The 21,140-nt window shown below is 44.0% G+C and overlaps 2 protein-coding genes across 6 annotated transcripts in view; one reads left to right on the top strand and one right to left on the bottom strand.

Annotated features, from left to right (window-relative positions):
* Positions 1 to 19,249, top strand: part of LOC124866496 (ankyrin repeat and BTB/POZ domain-containing protein 2-like) — a 67,581-nt gene extending 48,332 nt beyond the window's left edge. Inside the window, exon 18 of the mRNA XM_047362293.1 lies at positions 19,061 to 19,249. The gene's annotated coding sequence lies outside the window, so the exon portion shown is untranslated. The remainder of the gene's footprint in view (positions 1 to 19,060) is intronic.
* Positions 1 to 21,140, bottom strand: part of LOC124866497 (serine/threonine-protein kinase BRSK2-like) — a 156,035-nt gene that overhangs the window by 4,122 nt on the left and 130,773 nt on the right. For 3 of the 5 annotated variants that reach the window (XM_047362295.1, XM_047362296.1, XM_047362297.1), the window contains 6 exons: positions 19,407 to 19,467; positions 16,416 to 17,073; positions 15,319 to 15,367; positions 14,595 to 14,718; positions 12,476 to 12,656; positions 7,761 to 7,853 (listed from right to left, as the gene is read on the bottom strand). In XM_047362295.1, coding sequence (XP_047218251.1) covers positions 7,761 to 7,853; positions 12,476 to 12,656; positions 14,595 to 14,718; positions 15,319 to 15,367; positions 16,416 to 17,073; positions 19,407 to 19,467 — 1,166 coding nt within the window. The remainder of the gene's footprint in view (positions 1 to 7,760; positions 7,854 to 12,475; positions 12,657 to 14,594; positions 14,719 to 15,318; positions 15,368 to 16,415; positions 17,074 to 19,406; positions 19,468 to 21,140) is intronic. The other 2 variants (XM_047362298.1, XM_047362299.1) reach the window with 1 other exon arrangement.

Genomic DNA, 21,140 nt, shown 5'->3' with positions numbered 1-21,140 from the left:
TACAATGAAAATGACTGAGATTTTCGGCAAGTAAAAACTAGGAGATGAAGTTTAGATGTGTGAAAAAGCAGGACTAGTTATTTATTGTTTAATTCTGGGATAAATATTTCCACTATGTATAAATTATATTTTATGTCAACTAAGTTTACAGAAAATGTAGTTAAGATTTTCACTATGACTGAAATGTCTACAAATGTGACTAAAATGAATTACATTTTAATCAAAAGGCTAAATTAGTCTGTGCTTCTAATAACGGACCTTCTTCTCTTAGAAAAACAGAAATGATTCAATATTTTTACTGCATAAAGATGAAGCCAAAACGAAAAAGCTGCTAAATAAATGCATTTAATGAACGGATCATCAGCAATGTTTCCACCTCTTTTAAAAGCTGAAGTTTTGATCGTTTGCTGCTCTGGAACATACAGGTCTATGTCCACACAATGTCAAGCTAGACATCAGCAATGACCCTAGAGCAGCAATGGTTGATGCCCATCATCCTGAGAAAGGCTTTAAGGCCATTTCCAAACGATTTCGATCTATCATCCAACAAAGTCACCTCTGGTCCCATCTGTCCAAAATCTAAAGAAACTCAATCCAGTATTTTAGCACCTTATACTAACTGCCAAGCATGGTAGTGCAGGGGTGATGGTCTGGGCTTGTTTTGCAGCCTTAGGATGTGAGTCCATCTGTCTTGACAGCTGACGTTTGGTCCAAACTGGGTCATCAGCAGAATCATGATCCCAAAGACCGCCGCTAATATTCATTAGAATAGCTAAGAAAGATTAGTTAAGGTGTTGCAATGGCCCAGTCAAAGCCCTAACCTCAATAAGTTTAAAATGCTGTGTGGTGGGACCTTAAGAGAGCTTTGCAGAAACAAATGAGTTATTGCTGATGAAGGTGGTTCTGCGTCACAGGCGTCAAACTCCAGTCCTCGAGGTCCCCATGATGGGGTGGAACTGGCTTTTCAGTTATGGTTTCATCATTCTTTAGGAAATATTGGCAGGAATCTGAGTATTTTAATATTTGAGTGATCATTTCACCATCTGGTAAAGACCAGACATTTTTTTTTGTTCAGATACATAAACCGATGTACTTTCTTATAATCATGACCCAGGATGCACACTGCATCGGCACAAACATCGGTACTGGTCGATGTTTGTGCCGATATATGTGACAGTGATGCAGCACAGGATGGTGGGTGTTTAACTGAAGTAGAGAAGCAATGTCAGCTGTGTAGTCGTTTTTCACTGTGTGGGAAGGGCAGGCAAACATATATAATATTGATAAATATCGTCTAGGACAGCAATATCGGATATTGATATCGGCCCACATTTTCCTATGGGTGCATCCCTGACATGACTGTTCTTACCAGCGTCTTCCAAAGCTCGTTTGTACCCAACATCATCGTCAACATCCATCACAGAACTCACGAAAAAATATTGTTTTTTAACTGTCAATAAAACATGCAACAAGAAACACAACAAACATTAAAACACTTTAGTGAGATCTGATGCTGTTTGGTTAGGATTAATGTGCTGTCGCCGTGGTAACTTACCATTATTCCTCCCCAACAAACATTTTTACATTAGTGCTCGGTATTTAATGTCTTTCTTAAATTATATGTTTTGTTGAGTGTGATCAACCCACAGTAACGCCATGGGTTTAGTTGGGAGCCACACACAGGGAACCACATTCATCTTATCAAATCATTTCTACTGTGCTTCTACAGAAAAAAAAAAACATAGGGAGATCAAATATCCACTTAAAGCATAATTCATTAACCTGGGAGAAATTAGTCGAGACATTTCAAATAAACTTGCATAGAAACTCAGTTCTGTCCATTTGTGAGATTCAGTTTTTTTATGGATTAGTGAGCGGCGGTAACTAAAACTCTTCTTTTTAATCTTTTAAACTAAAATGGAGTGTAAACATTAATGAATGGCAGCTCATTCAGATTTTATTTAACATAACGTCTCTACCTTTATAATGTCAACGTTTGAAAATAAATAAGTCCCTAATATTTTCGTCGGAATGGCTTTAGCTTTGATTTCCACACGCATTTGCTGTGGGATAATTTGGATAAAATCCTGAAATGTTTCAACATTTATTGTCGTCCAGATTTGCATTAATTCTTCCCTGACGATGGGAGGGTTGGACCATTGAGCAAATTCTCTTCTCCAGCACATCCTAAAGCTTCTCAGCTGGATTAAGGTCTGGTCTGATCCATGTGTGAAGATGAGGTCTTGTGCTCCTTGAACCTCTCTGTCACAATCTGAGCCCGATGAATCCTGGCTGTGCCATCTGAGAAGAAGGTCACTGATGGACTAACCTGGTCAGTCAGGATCTTCAGCTGATCTTATTCTTTGGACCCATAATGTTGCTGCAGCAACCTGGATAGTTCTGTAGGCACTAGGCATTATGGGTCCATCACTTCATGCTCCTCGCTTCATACCCCGAGGCCTCCATCTCTGGAAAAAGATCAGTCTGGACCTGTCAGAATCTTCTTCCAGAGTCCAACCTTTCTAGCCCCAAACAAACCAAAGCCTTTTTTTCTGATTAGGATCACTGATCAATGGTTTTCTCGAGGCTACTCAGCTCTTTAGTCCCAATAGTTCCCTTTGGATGGTGACTATGGCCCTGTCCCAATACCCACAATACACCCTACGCCCCTCTATGAAGTGTTTACTTTGTACAAGTGCATGTAGGGGTTGAAGTGCGCAGGTTACAAGCGTGTAAAATTGGAGAATTGGGACAGTAGAGGTTACGTCATCGACTTGCACCTCTTCACCGTAACTGCAACATCAAAAAGGGCGGGAACCAGCGCTGTTTTCAGTCTTGCTGCTAAAAAACTATTTAAAACTGCAACAAGTAATTGTTTTGAGGAGAAGAAAGTGCAGGAAGCGACGGAGGTTTATACACCAGACTCTCACCGCGTCAGTGTTTGTTTGAAAGGTAACTTCAGTGTTATGATCTACTGACTGCCCAGACTCACTCTGAACCCACTGGTTTCTTACAATGTTGAGTCTGGAAAACCAGTAGAAAAAACATATTTGTCGGCTTGCTGTCTAAAGTTAACGTAGTTCTTATTATTCTGATTTGATGGCTGGTTACGTTGACGGTTGTGATTGGTTTTTGCTCAGAACGTCATCTGCAGCAGTGAATTGTGGGTAATATACTTCGGCGAAGCCCGCATCGATGCGGGCTTCGCCGAAGGGCGGATGTGGGGCACAAAGAGGGTGGGGCTAAGGACCACTCTGGAGAACTGGGTCACACTACGGACTCGAACCCATCAACGGGAATGCGCAATTCAGGGACACAAGGGTGGAAGGGTATTGGGACAGGGACTATGACTACTGAACAGAGTTCAGCGAGTTCTTCCACGGCGTGATTTCACCAAACGTTAAAGTGATCGCCAACGACGGCTCCCCTCCATCCTTCCAGCTTTTAATGACATGTTGGACAGCTCCTCACTCAGTTTTAGAGCTTCAGGGATCTCAGATGTTTGCTTGATGCCCACGGCTGGAACGGATGAACATCTCTCTTCCACCATGGTTGTTTAAGAAATGAGAAATCGGTTTGGGTTAAATAACGTGTTACCTGCTGAAACAGGATCATCCTGCAGTGATTGTCCAATAGAGGCTCTTCGCTGTTAAATCCAGGCGGGGACTTTTTAGATGGGAAGCGAATGGACGGGACCCCCCTCCATATCTGAGATTTTAAGTGTCATTGGGTGAAATTGTGTGTTCAGAATAAATAAAAGCTCATTTTAATTATTCTTTTAGCTTTTTACTGCTTTAACTAAATTATTTGCTGTCAGATTTAGTTTGAAAATAACTTAAACTGTCTGATAGATAAATACGTGAATAAAAGCCAAATTTGTTTCTTTTATTTAAACTATTTTCTGTTTGCAGCAACAGTTTTTGAAATTAAATAAAAACTATTGAGGCATTTTTTTTTAAGAAGTTGATTAAAAAACTTTAGTTCATATTTATTTTTAGTTCAATTTGTTTCAAGAAATTTTTATTTAAGATATAGTTTAAAACTTTTTCTTGCCTCACTAATACAGCAAAGCTTGCTCTGAAACGGTCTCTGGAGTAAAAACATAATTGATTAAAATGACCTGTTAAGATTAATCTTTGTCACGCTCTCAAACACACGTGTTAGTTCAGACTAGCGGTGTTGGTAACAAGCCTCCAGAACGTTTGCTGTGAGTTGTCCAGTTTTACTGGACCTCCCAGACAGTTTGGGTCTTACCATGTTTGCAGGATTTACTGGGCAAAGCGCTGAGCGCTGCGAGCCATCTGAGAGCAGAGGACAGTGTCAGAAACACCCGGGTCAGCACCACACACCCCTCCAGAGACGGGAATGTTTGGCTCATTTCCTTGATTGGCCGATATCTTTACAGCCACACCACAGATGCTAATTATAGGCCAGTAGTAAATGATAAAGGTTTAATGACAACAGAGTCAGAATAAAGCTTCACCGGATGTAGAGAATATGGATATCATCATAAAAAGGTCACTGACGAGCCCAAGTCCGGGGTTCACGTTTCAGTGAGTTCAAATTCTTAAAGATCTGCTTACAAAAACTAACTTGTGCCAGTTAACATAATCAATTAGTAATAAATAACATTAGAAAACTTCACAAGAACATTTTAATTCCCTAAACAAACTACAAAACGTTTCAGGGGCAGAATTTGTTTAATGATTCTGAGGTTCTGTAGTTTTAACCCCAGATTCTTTATACTGAATTACAACAAATCAAGGCCAAAAATAAAAAAATAATAGGAGAACCTTCAAATTTAAGGCCTGTTGAGGAAAATCTACATGTGTTTTCAGACCAAACAAGAACTCCACCCTGTGAAAATGTCCACTGGACCAGGGTTTCTCTGGTTTAGAAGTAAAACTGTTTAGTTTTGTTCTGTCTTCTGTTCTCTACCAGACTTTAACTGGAGATCTGAAGCAAAGCTGCAGTGGAGGACGGTAAAGTCTGGGTGGAACTGTATTATTAAAAATGGTCAGTTCTAGCTTCTTGGGCGTTTGGGGGCTTTGATGCTGATTTCGGCTACCCCTGCAGCAGTTTATCAGCTACAAAACTGACGTTTTCTGCTGAGTTTGTGGCTATTGTCCAATGATGTACCCGCCTACTTCGTGCTGGCATACCATCTCATTCTACAACCCTGCATCCACAACAACCACTGGAACGTTTTAGTAAGCTTTCCCACATCCGTTTCACTTTGTGATGACTTTGTTTCACCTTTCAAATGTGAGCTGAAGTTAGTGACTCAGATTATCAGGTGAACACAAGCTTGTCTCGCTGGTTGCATTTAACCATATTTTCCAATAATTTCATGTTTATTAATTCTCTATTGGGACCAACAGTAAAAGTGAACAGTCTGACAATGACCCATCTCTAATTTAGGCCCTTTAACAGTTTTACAGGCTGATCTGTAACGTTCAGCTGAGGGGATTTTCTACTGAATAATTTTTTCTGCTCAAGATGTTGGTACAGTTCATCTAGAAATGTCTAAAGACGTTTAAAAATTGAACCATAATACATAATTTCACATTTCTTCCCCCCATCTTCAGTGTTTCTGAGTTCGCCCCTACCATCAGCTGCAGTTCATCTGATTTAACCTTAAATAAAATGCACCTGTACTGGTAGGACTTTCTGGACATTTACTCATTTCTATTCATCTGTTTGCAGAGAGGCTACAAAACTGTATATCATGATCTAATTGATTTTATTTAAAACATCTAAAGCTTCAGTTAAAATCATATTATGGTTATAATTGTTATTTTGGCTTTGTAAAGCAGGACATTAAGCTGTTTTATAAACTCATGGCAATGATTTATTCATCAGGTTCTTCAGCTAAAGATGTTTAGAATGAAATCCTACTTCAGTCACAAGCAGTGAGAGAAACTTGAAGTTGGTGTCAGCTAGGTCTCTGCAAGAGAGTTTTTATATTTTATAACAGATGAACACAATGATGGAAGACTAAAGCAAATGAAAAACTCGCTGAATTAAGGGACGATTGGAAACAAGCTTATTGAGCAGACGATCATCGCTTCTGGTTGTTCAGCTCCTTAATGCAGCATTTTAATTAGACTGGCTATTAGCCCGGTTCGCTAGCCTGCAGTCTGATGCTTTACAGACATATTGCTTTAGTCGCCTACCTTGCCAACTGTACTTTGAAACAAGCCTAACCTTAATAACAATATCTGGTGGCTCGTCTATAGTTTTCACACCATGGATTGCATTACTTGTACACAAGAAATCAGAGGAACCGAGCCAGAGTCCAGAACTAAATCTGACAGAAAATCTGGGTTGTGAATAATAGATGTTCTCACAGTCTGACAGATCTGAAGAACTTTAACCACGTTTAACAACGTCCAGACATGGGACCCTGAATCCTGAACTTAAATCAGGAGGTTTCAGGTTTGTTGTTCTGCTAAATCCAAACAGGATAAATGTCACATTGAAGGTGGAAAAAGTTCTGAAGTGATTTTTAGCATGGTTTCATTTTTTTAACAGGGTGTAAGAACTTCTGGGATTCTCTGTACTTCTGAATGTTTTGATCTCAGCACATGAAGATGGTTGCTCCAAACCTCTTGAATCTTGAAGTGACTTTAAAACAGAAGTTTAGAAATGAACGTGCAAACATAGAGTTGGCGAGAACTTTAGGAGGAGATTCTGAGCAATAAGCCGAACATTCAGAGTAAGGAATCTCTGCTGATTTTTAACTATTAAACCTGACAGACAGACAGAGAGAAGGTCATCAGGGTCACATGTTGACAGAGTTCTTATGCATTAGCCACTTTCTGGACATGCAGCTTCTTTGTTATTGAGACTTAATGTATCGAGATGGCAGCTCATCCAAAACCGGAAACACACACAGATCTGACAAAACGGAAGCACAGACTGGGTTAAAGCCAGCACAGAGGCCAGGTCGGCCAGCTGCGTGTGTGGCTTTGACTTTTCATTCGGCATGCTGGTGATTCAGTCCATCCAAGAGGCTGTAGAGTGAAGGATGATGGGAAGCAGGATGGTATGGAAAGGCAAGCCAGAGGATGAGACGGCGATGTGGGTTATTAACACATCTACACAGTGGAGGAAGGATGTGCAAACAGTCCTGATAATAGTTCCCATCTGTGGCGGTGATGGTGACACTTGTGTGCAGTAAGCTTGTAGTTACTGTCCTTTACCACAAGAGGGGACTGTTATCAAGTAAATAACCACAGTGAGGACATTCAGAAAATTACAGGAAGACACCTTGAGAACACAGTTACTCTTTCTTTCCTTCAATCCGTCTTTCTAAGCAGAACCTGAATTGAGAGAATATTCTGGTGTGTCTGCTCTAAAATCCAGAAAGCTTTCTTACACCTCCCTCTGTTTGCCAGAGAAGCTGAATGCACAGATAAACCACTCATCTACACATGTCTAGGTCTGCAGACATCCATTAGCCTGACCGCCAGCGTAAAGATTTCTGCTGAGCCCAGCGCTGAGTGAGACCTGGGCTGTCTGTGGAGGGTGAATTACAGCTGCTGAGTGCCCATAAACATCTCCACGGATGCTCGCTAACACTGCTGTGCTGTACATGTTGGCGTGCACGCCGTGGCATGTGGCGGGGGGCATGCACGTGGAGATGCTGTGTGCTAAAAGCTGTGTGCCGAGCTGATCCGAGCCGAGGTGTGCTGTGCTTGTGGCTGCACTGGGATGTCGAGGAGGGGTCCGGGGGGTTAGGAGGAAGTGGGACTTACCGGATATCTGTGGCTGGATGCCTGGCTGGTCGTTGGAACTGAGAAGCTGGTCCTGGATGGTCTCCACCACACGCTTGAAACGCCGACTTGGACCTGAGAAAAAAACACCCTCATTACAAACCAAAGTATAAATCTTCTTATAACACAAACATTTAACTAGAAGAAATGATACGTGGGTTTCATAATCTTTTCTACAGACAGAAATCTGAAAAATGTGATGTTTTCAGCAATCATACTCCACTGTTCCTAAATAAATCCCAGTTCAACCAGATGCCTTCACAAGTCATCCTATTGGTCAATAGATACCACCACTGTGTAACAACTTATAGTGTAAACTCAGTTGTTCTGTTTGTGGCCTCATCTGGACATGGAGAAAGGATGGATCACCTGCAGACCGACCAAGACATGGACGTCCACTGAAACTGATAAGGAGAGAATTAATCAGGAAAACAACCAGGAGGTCCATGGTAACTCTGGAGTAGCTGCAAAGATCCACAACTTGGGTGGAAGAATCTGTCCAGACGAGAACTATCAGTTGTCCAATCTACAAATCTGACCTCATAGAAGAGAGGGATCGCAGTTTGTCAGCAAAGGTGCTCTGATCAGATGAAAACTGCTAAGTGTGGAGGAAAACTGTCACCCCAAACATAAAATTACCAAGCATGGTGGTGGTGGCATCATGCTGTGGAGATACTTTTCCCCTAGCAAAAACAGTGAAGCTGGTCAGAGTTGATGGGGAGATGAATGGAGCTAAATCCACAACAGTCCTGGAAGAAAACCTGTTAGAGGCTTCAGAAGACTTGAGGCTGGGGTGGAGGTTCACCTTCCAGCAGGAAGACCACCCTAAACATACAGCCAGAGATACCATGGATCGGCCTGGTCAAAGTCTAAACCTAAATCCAACTGAGAATCTGTTGCAAGACTTGAAAATTGATGTTCAGAGATGTTTTCCATCCACTCTGGTTAAACCTGAGCTGTATTACACACAGGAAGTGGCTAAAATGTGGTTCTTAGATGTGTGAAGCAGATGGAGACAGACCCAAACAGACTTGCGTCTGTAACTGCAGCAAAAGGTGGTTCTATATGTAGAGAAGCACTTCGCTATTAAGTACGAGATGATGCTAAGGGCCTGTATCTCTTCCGAAGACCTGGAGAACCTTGTTTGAGTGAATTGTCCTCTGTTGAATACTTTACATAAAACTCTAAGGGTTTCTTCCAGAAAACTAAGAATGGGTCAGTAACTGAGTTCTTTCTACAAGATACTGATCCAGAACATTTGACCAAATCGACACAGAAATGATCCAGCAGACAGAGACTCAACCTTCTTCCTGTATCTTCGTACTCATCGTCTTCCACTTTATCCGGGACCGGGTCGCAGCAGCAGCAGCGGAGACGCCCAGACGTCCCTCTCCCCAGACACCTCCTCCAGCTCCTCCGGGGGGAACCTAAGGCATTCCCAGGCCAGCGTGTCCTGGGCCGTCCCCTGGGCCACCTCCCGGTGGGACGTGCCTGGAACACCTCCCGAGGAAGGCGTCCAGGAGGCATCCAGTATAGATGCCCGAGCCACCTCAACTGGCTCCTCTCGATGTGGAGGAGCAGCGGCTTTACTCCGAGCCCCTCCCGGATGGCTGAGCTCCTCACCCTATCTCTAAGGGAGTGTCCGGCCACCCTACGGAGGAAGCTCATTTCAGCCGCTTGTATCCGGGATCTCGTTCTTTCGGTCATGACCCAAAGTTCATGTCCATAGGTGAGGGTGGGAATGTAGACCGACCGGTAAATCGAGAGCTTCGCTTTTCGGCTCAGCTCTCTCTTCACCACAACGGACCGGCACAGTGCCCCCATTACTGCAGCAGCCGCACCAATCCGTCTGTCGATCTCGTGAACAAGACCCCGAGATACTTAAACTCCTCCACTTAAGGCAGGAACTCCCCTCCAACCTGAAGAGGACAAGCCACCCTTTTCTGGTCAAGAACCATGACCTCTGACTTGGAGGAGCTGATCTTCATCCCAGCTGCTTCACACTCGACTGCGAACCGCCACAGCGCATGCTGTAGGTCTTGGCTAGAGGGGGCCAGCAGGACCACGTCATCTCCAAAAAGAAGAGACAAAATCCACTGGTCCCCAAACCAGACCCCCTCCGGCCCTTGGCTGCATCTAGAAATCCTGTCCATAAAAGTTATGAACAGGACCGGCGACAAAGGGCAGCCCTGCCGGAGTCCAACATGCACCAGGAACAGGTCCGACTTAGTGCCGGCAATGCGGACCAAACTCCTGCTCCGCTTGTACAGAGACCAGATGGCCCCTAATAAAGGGCCCCCGATTCCATACTCCTGGAGCAGCCCCCACAGGGCATCACGAGGGACACAGTCGAACACTTTCTCCAGGTCCACAAAACACATGTAGACCAGTTGGGCAAACTCCCATGAACCCTCAAGTACCCTGTAGAGGGTATAGAGCTGGTCCAGTGTTCCACGGCCGGGACAAAAACCACACTGCTCCTCCTGAAGCCGAGGTTCGACTATCGGCCGGACTCTCCTCTCCAATACCCTGGCGTAGGCCTTACCAGGGAGGCTGAGGAGTGTGATCCCCTGTAGTTGGAACACAACCTTCGGTCACCCTTCTTATGAAGGGGGACCACCACCCCAGTCTGCCAGTCCAGAGGCACTGTCCCACAACATCCAAAAACCTGAGGTACTCAGGGCAGATCTCATCTACCCCCGAAGCCCTGCCACTATGCTTTTTAACCACCTTGGTGACTTCAGCCTGGGTGATGAAAGAGTCTAAGCCCGAGTCCCCAGCCTCTGTTTCCATCAGGAAATGCGTGATGGCAGGATTGAGGAGATCCTCGAAGTATTCCTTCCACCGCCCGATAATGACCTCAGTCGAGGTCAGCAGCCTCCCACCCCCACGGTAAACAGTGTTGGCAAAGCACTGCTTCCCCCGCCTGAGGCGCCGGACGGTTTGCCAGAATCACTTCGAGGCCAACCGGTAGTCCTTCTCCATGGCCTCAGCAAACTCCTCTCAGGCCTGAGTTTTTGCCTCTGCTACAGCTCAGCCTGCGGCACGCTTGGCCCCACAGTACCCATCAGCCGCCTCAGGAGTCCCACAAGCCAACCACAGCCGATAGGACTCCTTCTTCAGCTTGACAGCGTCCCTTACTGCCGGTGTCCACCACCGGGTTCGGCGATTGCCGCCACTACAGGCACTGCAGACCTGACGGCCGCAGCTACGGGCAGCAGCATCGACAATAGATGCGGCGAACATGGTCCATTCGGACTCCGTCTCCAACATCCCCCAGGGATCTGGTCAAGTTGAATACATCCCTGGCCGAGGGCTCTGTCAGACGTTCCCAGCAGACCCTCACTATGTGCTTGGGCCTGCCAAGTCTGTCCGGCTTTCTCCTCCTCCAGCAGATCCAACTTACCATCAGGTGGTGATCTGGGGACAGCTCAGCCCCTCTCTTCACCCGAGTGTCCATAACATGCAGCCAAAGGTCTGATGATACGACAACAAAGTTGATCATTGACGTCCTGCCTAGGGTGTCCTGGTGCCAAGTGCACTGATGGACACCCTTATGTTTGAAGATGGTGTTCATTATGGACAATCCATGACTAGCACAGAAGTCCAATAACAAAACACCGCTTGGATTCAGATCAGAGAGGCCATTCCTCCTAATCACGCCTCTCCAGGTGTTACTGTCATTTCCCATGTGGGCGTTGAAGTCCCCCAGCAGAATAATGGAGTCCCCGGGAGGGGCACCATCCAGCACCCCCGACAGGGACGCCAAGAAGGCCGGGTACTTCGCACTACCACTCGGCCCATAGGCCGAAATGACAGTCGGAGACCTATCCCTAACCTGAAGGCGCAGGGATGCGACCCTCTCATCCACTGGGGTAAACCCCAACACGAGACGGCTGAGCTGGGGGGCGACAAGCAAACCCACCCCAGCCTGCTGCCTCTCCCCGTGGGCCAGTACAGAGTAGAAGAGAGTCCAGCCCCTCTCAAGGAGATGGGTTCCATAGCCCCTTCTGTGCGTGGAGGCGAGCCCGACTATTTCTAGTCGATATCTCTCGACCTCCCGCACAAGCTCAGGCTCCTTCCCCCCCAGCGAGGTGACATTCCACAACCCTAGAGCCAGCCTAAGCATCCGGGGATTGGGCCGCCCAATCCTCTTTCCCCCTGCAAGTGGTGGGCCCACTGGGGGATGGCCTCGCATCTCTCCTTGCAGCTTTGCCTGGCCGGGTCCCGCGAGGAGCAACTTGGCCACAAGGCTCTCTCCCGACCCCAGACCTGGCTCCAGGGTGGGACCCCGTCACCGCTGTACAGGGCGACGTCACGTGCCTTGATTGAGCAGTCCTCATGAAGGCATCGTGAACCGCTCTTTGTCTGACCCGTCACCTAGAGCCTGTTTGCCATGGGAGACCCTACCAGGGTCATTTAAGCCCCAGACAACATAGCCTCTAGGATCATTCGAGCACTCAAACCCCTCCACCACGTTAAGGTGGCGGTTCAAGGAGGGTTCAAAGAACTGATCCAGAACATTTGGCCAAATCAACACAGAAATGATCCAGCAGACAGAGACTCAACCTTCTTTCTGTATCTTCTCAATGTAAAATTATATAAAACCTCAGAGGAAATAGAGAATATTTTACAGACCTGTAATTTTACCAACATCCTCTGATGTCTGATGAACAGGCAGTGTGTTTTGTGTTCACCTGAGAGAAGGGTGAAGGTGACCGAGTAGATGCCGTTCTCTTTGGTGGCGCCGGTGCTCTCCGTGTACGTGATGTCCACCTGGAACTTCACTGGCTTCTGGAAAACCGTCGGGCCGGCCGTGGACTTGTACTCTGCTCGGAAACTGGTCTGAGAGATGACGCTGTGGCTCAGGCTGGGAATCTGGACAGACGGGGGTACACAGAATCTCAGCATCGGTTACAACGGCAGCGAGGAGACTGGAGCAGAAGCAGGCGGATGTGACGTTACGCAGCATCGGCGTCTGACATGGACAGACTACAGTGTGCTCCTCTAACGGGCTCAGTCTGAACATCACATTAGGTTCAACTCCTGCTCCTGCTGACTGAAACATTTGCTTCCAACTTCAAGAGGAGCAATCAACAGAAATATTGTTTTGTTCTTGACAAAATTAATTGTTTCACTTGAAACTCATTTTAATATCAGACAAACAAAACCAGAATACATTTTAAAAGCAGTTTTTAAATGACTGTTTTCATTTATTAAGGGGAAAATGTCTATCTACACCTACCTGGCCCCCTGGGAAAAATAATCATCTCCTAAACCAAGTTGACCATTTCTGCTTTCCAGCACCGCGGAAGTTTTCCAGCATGAACGGCCTGCTTAGGGTCATCTAGGAGCCCCTCCATCAAATTTAAGTCCAGTCTTTGCCATTTCTCCTTCAAGAATTTCTGCTAGTGAACATAATTCATGGTTTCATCAATGACAGCAAGTCATCCAGGTCCTGAAGCGGCAAAGGAGGTCCAAACCATCACACTACCACCACCATCTATAACTGCAGGTATGATGACCTGTTTCTGAATGATGTTAGTTTTACACCAGATATAACGGGACTCACAGCTGTCCAGGGTTTAAGTCCCGACCCTGTGACCTTGGCTGCATGTCTTCCCCCGTTTTCTCTCTGCCCATTTACTGTCTCTATACTGTGAAATATACTGCGCCACAAAATAAATAAAAACAAAGCTTCTGGAACCATTTCCAGGCTGATGGAGGTCAGGGACTTTGTTTCTCGTCCGTTCTTGAATTTCTTCAGATCAGGGCATGATTTTATTTTTTATTTAGCCTTTATTTAACCTGATTAATTCTACTCAGATAAACTATCTCTTTTACAGGAAAGTTCTGATGTGTTGCTTCCTGAGAGCCTACTTCATGCTGTCATTCTAAAAATAGTACTCAGGCCTGGGGGCGGTGAGTAAAAGTGGGGGCCAGGTTGCTTTGGATACCTCTTGTCACTTAATAAATGAAACCATTTTATTTACTCAGGATATCTCTGATGTTGAAACTTTCTTCATGACCTGAAGCATTTCAACGAGACAGAAGCAAAAACAGAAGAAACGTGTAAAAGGGGTAAATACTTTTTCACACCACTGCACATACAGGGTGGCTGGGTTTTAACCTGGGAATGAACCTGAAGAACAGGAATGGAGAGAAACCCAGATTTAATGAGTGATTAGCAGCTACATCTTTCCAGAAAGGCTGAGTAGATGTGTGGGTCCAAGATGTTCGGGTTGAATCCACCATGAGTCCACAGAGGAGGGAGATCACTTTATTCAATCATTTTTTCCCATCTGACAAAATTTCCCTCAGAGAGGAACCTGACAACTCTGGCTAAATTATATTCCTCATATCAATGTGTCCCAGAGACCTTCTTCTTTTATTATAACTCTTGCAATAAAATGGCTGCTTTATAAGTTGAATTACATCAATGTACCAGATGCTCCAGCTGAGATAGGCTCATTAAATATTCCTTGCAGTTTGCAATTTTGCCACTAGGTGTCTATACATTTTACACAGTGGGCCTTTAAACAGTTGAATGCAGAATCTGGCTTTGAAAAACTGTGCTGTGACTAGTTTGTATATATATTTCATTCTTTAATTAAAATATTTTATGAAAAAAAATCAAATTCCAAAGACGGAACCAGCTGATGGGATACAGTTCCAGTACCTGCAGAGGAAGTGATTAACTGGCGGTGTTCCTGAGGTTCCTGCAGCCCTTTTTAACCAGATAACTTTTTATTTATTCCGGTTTCTTCTCTAATAAGTCGTTTTCTAGCTGTTTGGGTTTTGAGGTCTTCCACTTACAGAGAGGAAGGCGTGAACGATGTCGGCCTTTATGGAGCTCAGAGGTTTGTCTCGGATCACTATGAAGATCTGCTCCTCTTTCTCCAGGTTGATGAAGTTCCCAAACCACGACTTCTTAGCCAGCCTGCAGAGAGGTTAGGACAAACAGAACCAATCAGAACTCACGGGTTTTACTGTGTTCTTTCCAATAATGAAAATCATGTTTTTAAGGTTTTATGCCGAGAACCTGTTTTATAATAGATAATTAAAAAATTATCACCCTTGAAAGTGCTTGAATTTGACTTGGGGAGGCGTATTAGAAACCTGAAGACCATCTCAGTATCTGCTTATTGTTCTGCAAGTAATGGCCATGTGAGTGACTGGCAGCTGATCGCTCTGTGACCCGTTTACGAGAAACCAGAAACGTCTTTATTTAAAACTCTTCGCAGATTGAAGCTGATTTATTCCCCTTGCAGGCGGAAGTCAGCCTGTATCTTCTGTATTACTGCTTCCTTCTATTTCTGTAAAAGTTATTTATAACAGCGTGACTCCTGAACAGCAACATGACGAGGTGCATCAGCTGACTCATCATCAGCCGTCTGATGTGGCTCCAGCTGCTTTCCGCTGTCGCACTTCCACCATCCTGGAGTTTCAGTTGCTGTGGAAACTTGGCAGAAAATACTGATTTTCTACCTGAGGTTCTTATATTTAAAAGACGACAAACGGAGGGAACAGGCATACTCACTCTGGAGATGAGTCTGGGGTGAGGCTGGACATGTCCTCCTGGGTGGGAACTGGAGATACAAACAAAGGTTTCAGATTTAATGATAAATGATCAGTCAGATTCAGCTTTCCTGCATTATGAAACTATTTTAGGAAAAGTGCCAAAAACCAAAGCATGGAAACAAATGGAATCCACTCTGCAATGAAATGGTTGTTCTTTTCTGACACAGCAGATGTTATTGCAGAGCATGGCAAAAGTATTTATGCACCTTGAAGGTTTCACATTTTGTCATGCAAGAAATTGTAATTTATTTAACTGGGATTTTATGTGATAGTCCACAGTAGTGCATCATTGTGAAGAGGAAGGAAAATAATACCTGGTCTCCTGCAGACGTGACTTCTTATGGCTTTATTTTAGAAATCTAGCATCTCTTCCACAAACATCAGGGCCCGTATTCACAAAGATTCTCTCAGAGAGGTTCTATCTTAGCCTAAAATGTCCTGCCAAGGACTGGTAGCTTCAGAGTGATTCAGTTCGCTGCTGAGAGCGACTCTGAGGAGGAGACGACAGAAACTCCTATCTTAGTGAGGAGGCGTGGTTGATGATGGATGGAACAGAGCTCTGGGAGATGTTCAAAGCTTGGGTGTTGTAGAACCTAACCCTACTTTAAACTGAACCAGACCTTTCTCCCTGACCTGTCTGCTGGGTTCCTCGGTCTTCATGATGCTGTTTGTTCTCTAATGTTCTCTAAAGAACCTCTGAGGCCAGAAACAGAACATCTGCAGTTATACGTAGAATCAATTAGACACAGAAGGACTCTGTTTGCTAATTAGCTGACATCTGGAGGCTGTTGCACTGCTTTTATTTAGGTGAATCATAACTTTTTTAATTTTTCAGATAGTTATTTGTTAAAATAATAAAAATAATGTATAATTTTTCTTCCACTTCACTTTTTCGGTATTTGAATACTGTTGCAAAGGACTGACAAGTCGGCTGCAGGTGGCGCTGACTGCACTATGATGAATAGCCACTTTGAGTTAGGTAGATAAAAATGAGCTGCAATCAAAATAAATCAGATCGTTGAATATAACTACTTTTCCGCTGCCTTCCCCTCCTACCTTGCATTTTCCGGCGGTGGAAGCGCGGCGAGCCCAGGAAGCTGTTCTTGATGGAGTTGAGGCGCGTCCTCCACGGCATCCCGCCGATGGAGGGGCTCGGTGGTGGCGTGGGGCTCGGCGTCCCAGTCGGGCTGTCCTTGGGTGTGTGCACAGGTGTGCCTTTTGGGGTAGGGAGAGGACTTCCTCTAGGGGAAGGGTGAGGGGTTACCTGCGTGATGGGGACAGATTTTCCATTGTGGTCAGGGTGGAAGTGGTGGCGACGGAGGGGAGACATGGGGGGCACTGGGGAAAGGGGGATGGACAACTTGGGAGGGACTGTGAGGGGAGGGTGTCGCCTGGTCCGGGGGCTATTGGGGACGCAGGGAGCGAGGGACTGGCTCGCTGTGGACGACTCAGATTTAGGGGTGCTGGGGGTCTGAGCCGTGTGGGGGAGTGGGTTGGACCTGGTGGTCTGCAGGGGCTTCTCTGACACTTTGGGCTTGGCAGGGAGGGTCTGCGTGCGTGGATGCATGAGGGGGGACCCCATCTTTGGCTGGTAGGAGTTGGGCGCGCGTGAACCCACCCCATTAAGGCGGACTTCAGGGGAGTGTGTGGGGCTGCAGTTAGGGGACTGACACAGATCGGGGGACTGGGGCGGGACGAAAAACCGCCGGTGGGGCTGCAACCATGCACCGTGACACATGATGGCAGGATCAGCCAATGAGAAAGCCAGAAGAACACCACAGCCCAAAAAAAGGTTCATTCGGTAAAAATAAGGAAAAAAGATCAAAACACAGCCGGAAATGAAAAAAAATGGCAGGAGAAGTGGAGCAGGCAGGAGGTGGTGAAAGTGCAAGAAAGAAAGAAAGAAAAACATGCGATTAGCAGAGTGATTAGCCAATCAGGAGGCAGCAGTGAAGCATTCATGAAGGGATGCACCGAGTTTAAACTGATCTAACTGAGGCACATGGATTCTGATCTCAGGTTGAGTTGGACTTTATCAGGTGGTCCCAGTTTAATAAAACATGTAACCTCCCAACCTTTAAACTCATTATTCTGGATTTAATGTAAACTGTTCAGATTTTACAATCATAACCTGCAGACTTTAGTCGACTTTAGTGTGTTTTCTTCAAATGAGCTTAATTTTATCCTCCAATTTCAAGTTTTCAAAGCAGCCTTTATGTCAGCTGTTGATATGTCGGTGCATCCCCAGACGCCAGCAGCTTTTTGACCAAGCCTGAAAGCTAACAGATTTAGCTTCACCAGCTAAGAGTATGCTCAGTGCTGACAGACAGCTGTGGGATGACTGAGGGGGTCGGAGCAGCAAGAACCCACTGCCAAACAGACCTCAGTGAATCAGAAACACAAGACCAAGCTGTTCTTAGAGTTTAAAAGCATGTGTGGAGACTGATTTCTATAAGTTGATGCTCTAATGACGAGTTCAAACGAAAAGATGTTCCTTACAGGACTCATGCAAGAACCACTCAAGTTTGAGAGGATTTTCTTATGATTGATTCTTTGTTTTTTTACCCAGCATTGATTAGGCTAAATGAAAACGGATCAATTAGCAGTTTAATTATGCCAATATGTTGGCGCAGGAATTAAGTTAAGACCCGTGTACAGAGGCCTTTGGACCTCGACGGGCTGTCACAGGTTGGTTATTCAATGTATTTTGTATTCTAATATTGTGATTATGTCAGTTAGCGTGCTAATTAATCCAGATTATGGGTGTTTATGCATATTAAGTATGTTAATATGCTAAAGTTAGGATATTACTTATGCTAATGTCATTTAGCATAATAATTATACCAACTGTGGGTAAGTTAGTATATTACCTTCATGCTGTTATTTATGCTGATATATCATTGAGGTGGGTTAGCATATTAATTATTCTTAGTATGGGTTTATATTTCGCATGAGCTAAATTATGCTAAATTTGTTCATATAGATTATGCATTATCTGGGTCAGTTAGCACTACTTTAATACTGACAATCAGTCAACAAGTAAAGTAGCTTATTAATTACCCCAACTGACTATAGGTCAGCTAGCATATCAACTGCCTTAATCACAATAATAACATAATTAATAAGTTAACTAAAGGTAGGTATTAAATTAGTTATGCTGCTATTGTGATTAAAGTCAATTACTCCATTAATTGTGCTAACTAAGTACAGGGTAGTGTAGTCAAGCTAACTTTGTGATTCAGACAGTCACAAAGTAATGTAATAATTTTACATAACTTTCCATAAATGTAATAATTTATGGGACATATTTATAGAATTAAAAATGGCAACAACAAAATAAAAATCATGAGCAAAACATTTTTTAAAAGTACAATAAGTATGAATAAAAGCATAATAATTGAAGTCTTAGTTTTTAATTTTCTTTTGATATTTTTTCAACCTTGTTTTTTGCTTTGGGGCATTCACAGCATTTCATGTCTGAATTGAAAAAGTACATTAAAAAGTAAAGTTATTGCATTTTTTTTAATCCAACTCCTTGTTAAGACTAGGCTCTTCCCAATTAAAAGTTTGCAATTTAATGTGCAGAAAATGCATCACTGAGTAAAACTGTGAGACTTGTCGTATGAAGATCTGCAGCATTGTTGGGGGTTTTGGTCCAGAGACGAAACAAACTGACTACGACTTCTCCTTCTCTTCTGCAGTTCTTGTTCTGTGCTGCTGCATACAGTGCAATGCTACGTCTGAAAATACATCACCGGATCTCATCTGGAGTTCACATTCTGATGGATCCAGCACCACTTCATCTAAAGCTGTGTGACGTCAGTGCATTCTGATGAGAAGCTGAGAAGGAGCTGGTGCAACGTCATCATCTCCTATCAGAGCTGAAGGACTTTAACTCTGACATGAAACGTCTTTAGAAGTTCCAACATTAAGAAAATGCTCTACGTCCAACAGTCTTGGATGAAGTCTGAAGTGGATGAACATGTATGTGTGGGTGTGTTGCAGCAGAACCAGCCAGCCAGGAGGGATGGAGGGACGAACACTTACCCTGGGACTGCTGAGGGGGCTGGTGGACAGACCAGAGGACGCTCCGCTGATCGACCGCGACCTAAAGCAACAAAGTTAGGTTAATATTCAGCACAACCAGAAGGCTGAACACTGCAACTACAAGAGGAGATAAAACCTCCTTCATGGGCTTTTATTTAAGCTTTTAATTACTTATGTAGAAAACTGATTGCATTAAAAGTTACTAATCAAGAAATAAAGAATACCTGGGCTAACTGCACATTTTTCATTCCTAAATGACAGAATCAGGTTTTTAACTCCATTTTGGGGCCAGTTTAGACGTGGAAACAGCAACAGGAAATGTTACACTTTAATCAAAACACGAGAAAACTAGAGCCTGAACAGAAAAAAGTGAAAAGATGCACACTTTAAAGGAAAAGGCACTAACTTCTAAATGGCTATTTGTTGGTTGATTTCTTTTATTTTGTATTTGTAACTTTCAGGGAGTGTTCAGTCAGTAATAAAACAAATTCATCCTGGATGATATACTGACTTCTTTTCTAAGCTCAAGTAGGTAAAAATACAGAAAAGTTCATTTCTGTGCTGGGTAGAACTAAACAGAACCAAGAACCTGACAGCTTAAATTCTTTGAGATCTGAATGAATCAAAAAACCATCTTTCATCTCATTTTTAAACCAGACATAAATCTTGTTTTATTTTATGGATTTTATGTGATGATGATTCTGTGACTTCATCCATCCTTGCATTCAGTCAAACTGAGTTGTGAATCCATGTTTTTGCCAGAGGTTGTAGAGGCTGTCGTGGTTGGAACTTTGAGCTCTCAGTAGTATCCAATAACAACCCAGCAGGGTAGCCAATTATGTCAACTGTAAACATGTATGAAAAGCGTATGACAGTTCCCTTCCTGAGGACTGGTTCTGGCACCAGAACTCTGGGTTCTAACACCTCACAAAAGACCCGGTTTGGTTTTCTACAGCCAGATGTATAGTGAGGTCATTTTAACGCCTTCCTCTATTGTAGGTTCTGCAGAGGATCAGGGAACAGGGGGACAATTTAACCACATAAAACATTATTAGTGTTGTTTTCCCTGCAAAAAGCTGCCGTTTCACACAGCAGGTGGCGTTCATGACATTAACAGTAATCAGAAACGGACGATACAGTTTTAAGCAGCAATTACAGCAGATCAGAATAAAAACGACTGTTTTTAAACAGCCACACAGACGTGTAGCTGAAAACACGGCATCATGGATGTACATTCACTACACGACCTTTGGCATTTAAACAAAGAGCAACTATTTATTAGATACTCCAGAAGAACAGAGAAATATCTTCTCTCTACCAGAGCTGCAAGAACTTGCAACTTGTTCTGGATGTATATTCTGGGCAGAACTTTGTCCTTCTGTGGTGTCTTGAGAAATATGAATATGGGAGGAACCTATGAAGACTTCCTGTGAGTTCTGCTCTTCAGTATGAAATGTTCTGATCAGTAGGAACCTCCAATAAAAACTAATTTCTCTGTTCTTGGGGAGAACATATGAGACTATATTCTTACTGTTTCTATTGGTTTTTAAAACTGGGGTTAGAAAATAAAATCTGGAGTTTAAATGTGTTGCTGACAACATTTCAGTTTCTTGTTGGTCTACATGCCGCGGTTTTATCTTCTAGTACTGATCCTGGGGCAGAAACAGATTTTGGTCCCACAATCTGTGCTTCAGAACCTGAGCTAAGGAGGCACTAAAACCAGCTCATCATTGG

Source organism: Girardinichthys multiradiatus, chromosome 4, assembly GCF_021462225.1.
Source record: "Girardinichthys multiradiatus isolate DD_20200921_A chromosome 4, DD_fGirMul_XY1, whole genome shotgun sequence".
NCBI classification, from domain to species: domain Eukaryota; kingdom Metazoa; phylum Chordata; class Actinopteri; order Cyprinodontiformes; family Goodeidae; genus Girardinichthys; species Girardinichthys multiradiatus.
This window is presented reverse-complemented; position numbering and strand designations above follow the sequence as displayed.